General features: G+C 32.1%; 1 protein-coding gene across 1 annotated transcript in view; it reads left to right on the forward strand.

Annotated features, from left to right (window-relative positions):
* The window catches only part of LOC108689145 (endochitinase), an 8229-nt gene extending 3889 nt beyond the window's left edge, over nt 1-4340 (forward strand). The window contains exons 3-10 of the mRNA XM_018195785.1: nt 2-286; nt 564-786; nt 1012-1135; nt 1216-1413; nt 1494-1578; nt 2751-2971; nt 3272-3496; nt 4005-4340. Coding sequence (XP_018051274.1) covers nt 2-286; nt 564-786; nt 1012-1135; nt 1216-1413; nt 1494-1578; nt 2751-2971; nt 3272-3496; nt 4005-4130 — 1487 coding nt within the window. The 3' untranslated portion in view covers nt 4131-4340. The remainder of the gene's footprint in view (nt 1; nt 287-563; nt 787-1011; nt 1136-1215; nt 1414-1493; nt 1579-2750; nt 2972-3271; nt 3497-4004) is intronic.
* The last annotated feature ends 694 nt before the right edge of the window (nt 4341-5034 follow it).

Genomic DNA, 5034 nt, shown 5'->3' on the forward strand with positions numbered 1-5034 from the left:
CGTCCGGGTATAGGTAGTTATGGCATCGATGATATTCCTATTAATATGTGCACTCATATCATTTACTCCTTCATCGGCGTGAGCAACCTCACCTGGACAGTTCTCATTCTCGATGAGGAAGTTGACATTCAAAAAGATGGCTTCAATAAATTCGTCGCTCTGAAAGAAAAAGAGCCCAATCTGAAGACCCAGGTTGCGATTGGTGGCTGGGGCGAGGGTGGTAGAAAATATAGCCAAATGGTTAGCGTAAAAGCCAGACGTGACGCACTAATCAGCAGTATCGTTGGTGAGTATAGTTCCATGGTTCGAGAATGTTTTATATGTGGAATTACTAAAAAATTAATTTCTTCTTTTATCGCAACATTTATGAACTTTGCGTAATTCTAAATAGATTCTAAACATTGGTGCATTAAAATCGTAAACAAAATTTGCCTTTTGGATCTAATATATTTGAATATAATATATTTAATTTAAAAGCAAAGTCGAAAAAGTAACTCTTACGAGTCTAGATTACGCGAATTGAATATGAAAGGATTTAATAAAATTTATAATTTCTCTGGTAGATTTGATGTACAAGTATAAGTTTGATGGTTTTGATCTTGATTGGGAATATCCGGCTGCTACTGATAGAGGTGGTAGCTTCAACGACAAGAACAACTTTTTCTACTTCGTTGAAGAGCTGAGAACTGCATTCGACAAGGCTGGCAAAGGTTGGGAAATCACGATGGCAGTGCCGATACCCATGTTTCGACTCAACGAGGGGTATCATGTGCCAGAATTATGCAAGTGAGTTCCTCTTTGCTATATATATTCATACTCTAATAAAATATATACAGGATATCCGACAACTTTTTACAAAACGCTTGTGAACAGGTAAAGCGAATTAAATTAAATCGAAAAGTCCTCTGTCATTTTGTTTCAAACCTATATCTCGAACTATTCAGAAATTATTTAGATGATCCGGAATTTTTGGCGGATACTGTTTTTTAATTATTATTATTTTGTTTGTAGCCTTACCGATGCCATCCACATTATGACTTATGATCTCCGTGGTAATTGGGCCGGATTCGCTGATGTTCATAGCCCGCTGTACAGGAGGCCTCACGATCAATACGCTTATGAGAAACTGAACGTGGTATTCTTCCTACAAGTTTTTTCTATTGAAAAGACATATATACGGAAAACATTTATATGGGAGTATTGTTATTATTTCAGCATGATGGTCTTCAACTTTGGGAGGACAAAGGTTGTCCCGCCGACAAACTTGTCGTAGGAATTCCGTTATATGGACGTACCTTCACTCTCAGCCAAGGCAACAACAATTTCAAACCTGGTACTTACATCAACAAGGAAGCCGGTGGTGGTGAACCTGGCAATTACACTAACGCTAAAGGATTTATATCTTATTACGAGGTAAATGATCGATCCGTAAACAGCTAAAATCAGCAAAAGTCGCATTTGTTACGTCAAAATTTCTTCTACCTCTTCTACAGATCTGCATGGAACTTCAACAACCGAATCAAAACGGGTGGATTAAAGATTACGATGACGTGGGTAAAGTACCTTATATGTACAAAGGTAAGTTTAATTTTTAAACATTGGAAGAATAAAAATTTCTTAGATGATCTCGAAATGACGTGTAATTGTTTTTGGAAATCTGACAAATAACGTATGAGAAATTGTTAAATTGTATAAATATTACAAGATGAATGCACTAGTAAATATGATTGCCCAAAAAAATATTGTTCGATAATTCAATTTTATTGAATGAAAATATTATTTTGATCATATTTTTATTTTTCAAAAGCATTAATTAATTATAGTATGAATGAGATCAAATAAAATTTGAGTTTTAAATTTGTTTATTTTTTAATAAATAAATTAAAATCAAATTATATTTTTTTTAAATGGAAACATATTTTCTTTTCCATATTTTTGTAGTATGAAAAAATGAATTTATCAATATTATTATGTGTCATTATTTAATCTCAAGATTCATCTCATAATTCAATTAATATTTACAACCTGATTCATGAATCTGTCGATACCTAAAACAATGATATCTATGACGTAAAACAGTTTAATTGAATGCATAACAATCTATTGAAATTTTATTTTACTTGCAGAGTTTCTACAAAGAGATAGTAACTCTTATTTTTTCATAACATTCAGTCGTTAACATATATACTTTAGACAGGGCAAAATACATCATTAAAGTATTTGAAATACAAAATACAAAATACAAAATACAAACTGTATTTCAAATACAAGTATTTGTATTTGAAATATGCCCAGCCCTGCTTATAAATATACTTCGTATAAAACAACTTCAGTTTAAAAAAATTCATAAGCTTAAATATGAATCATTTTTGTAAATCCCCTAAAATGAGCGCCCAATAGTTGAGTCAAATGAGTTATTGGTGTCCATTTTTATTTATTGGTGGACGCTTTTCAAACATTCATATTTGAATACATATTTGAGACATATTTGGAGCATGAAATGGATGATATTCGGAATATTCAGGATGTCTTTCGAATGCTTAATGGTCGTCCATATGTTATGTAGGTTTTTGACAATCAACCAACCCCCCAATCTTCCTGCTGATGCACTTATTGTATTAAAATTTCGTTTCTGCAATTTCTCTTTGCAAAATATGTGTTGTTATTATTTAGTTCTCATCAGATTAATCTTTTCATCTGTTTTGCAATTTTTACAATAGTTTGAATTATTAGAAAGTTTTGATAAGCAGGAGGAAAAAGTCCTCAATGGGTTGGCTACGAGGATGCGGATAGTATTGTTCACAAGATAAATTTCATCAAGGAGAAAAAATATCTCGGTGCCATGGTTTGGGCTTGCGACATGGACGACTTTAAAGGAGTCTGCGGTCCTATGAATCCTCTTATAACTACAATCTACAATGGTTTTAAGGGCTACATAGTAACATCCAAAAATTACAACACAACTCCCAGAGTAAGAAGTTAATCAATTAATCACGAGAGGCTGAGATTAATTCAATCGGCGATTAGTTCAACTTGTAGAATTATCTGCAGCGAAAGTTTTATTTTATTGATCTAATTTCTCCTATCAAATTACAAGTTAGTAATGATATTAACAAAACACTATAGATATTACAAGATAATTATCAATTATTAGATTGTGAGTTTGATTGAGAGAGAGAAATCATGCTGTGTTCAAATACTACAAATCCAAGTGGAAGAACATTTTGTTATTACAAGAATGTAAGAATTGAATATAATACTCGATTTTCAGCCCGAGTGGGACAGGCCACCCAGTACCTTATCTTCGATTGGGGAAAAACCGAGACCCACCCCGAATCCCGAACCTACTCTGAATCCCAAACCCACCTCAAACCCCAAACCCACCTCGAATCCCGACGTAACATCTCGTCCTACGCAGTCTACGTCGAAGCCAGACGATAAAAACGAAGTTGTTTGCAATGGCCAGATAATGATTCCTGGCAAAGACTGTTCTGAGGTACGCTCGTTTAAATACTAAAAAAATATTTCAAAAAAGTACAATCTTTAAAACAATATATATTTCTAATGATTATTGATTTGAGATATACACATTGGGGCAAAAATGCTTTAATATACCTTCTTTTAATGTTTACCTTCTCGTTCCTTCTTATGCAGGGAAGAAAAAGATTGATAATAGACGCGAAAGAAATTATAAAATTTAATTTGTTTAACGTATATAACAAACAAATGTGCATATTTGACAAATATTTAACAAATATTTTGCATCTATGTCAAATTTTTGTAGCGAAAAGAAATAAATTTCTTACACCCGTAAATAATTTGCAATCCCTATATTTGCGAATTTGCCATTATGGCATAGGATTGGTTCATAGCAAATTTTTTTTCTCTAAATATTTTTTCAAAATAGCTTTTTCTAATGCGATATCAAATTGCGATTTTTAGGATCTGTTTTAATCAAATTTGCAGACGTAACTCTTACATAATAACTACATATTCTTTTACAGTACTTTACGTGCGTCCATGGTAAACCGATGAAATCACGCTGTCCGACTGGTTTGATTTTTCATACCACTAATCTCATTTGTGACTGGCCAGAAAATGCTGATCGCAAAGAATGTAAAAAAATCTAATTCGTCGGTACCTTGGTTCTACTAATGTCAACCGCCCAGCATTTTATCAGTCCATCTTTCAAATCTACGAGGGAATTTATTACGATAATTTTATATAAGAACATTCGTTACGTGTTACTATTTGTTATTGTGTGCGAGAGTGTGTGCGATGCTAATATCGCTGTAATAAATCATATGATTTTATTAAAATCTGAGGATTGTATTATATAATTTTCTATCTTTTATAATTCTCTTTTTTAAAACTCTTTAACTTATTTAACTATTTTAGTTAAAATTGTAAGTTTAAATTTAGAGAAAGAGAGAAGGAGGAGGGGGGGAGAGGGAGAGCAGAGAGAGAGAGAGAGAGAGAGAGAGAGAGAGAGAGAGAAAGAGAGAGAGAAGAAAACTTTTAGACCCTGAACACAATGGAGGAAATATTAGGAATAGGAATAAATATTAAGATTTCAACTTACCAGAAAGAATCGCGTATTCCGATGTAACTGAGATCTGATAGTTGAAATCTTAATATTTATTCCTATTCCTAATATTTCCTCCATTGTGTTCTTAAGATTTTTTTCTATTGTGCGCAAACCTTTATACAAAGAGCTTTAATTACTATTATTTCTTTAAATTAAATTAATTATATAAAGAAAAGTATTTATTGTACCAATATGCACGTGTGCGCGCACACACATACACAAAATCTTAATTTTCTTAAATATGTAAATATATTTGATATATCTTTTTTTAAAAAATAAAATAAGGCGTATGAAAATAGTGTTAATAACTTTGGGTTGAAATCTTTTTTAAAAAGTGAATAAGTTCATGCAAATAATTTAAAAATATGATGCTGAAAAATCTCTAAAATTTGATGTTTCTGCGCATTAAAGAGCATTTTATAAGTATAACTCACATAATGTATATT

Source organism: Atta colombica, unplaced genomic scaffold (genome assembly GCF_001594045.1).
Source record: "Atta colombica isolate Treedump-2 unplaced genomic scaffold, Acol1.0 scaffold261, whole genome shotgun sequence".
NCBI classification, from domain to species: domain Eukaryota; kingdom Metazoa; phylum Arthropoda; class Insecta; order Hymenoptera; family Formicidae; genus Atta; species Atta colombica.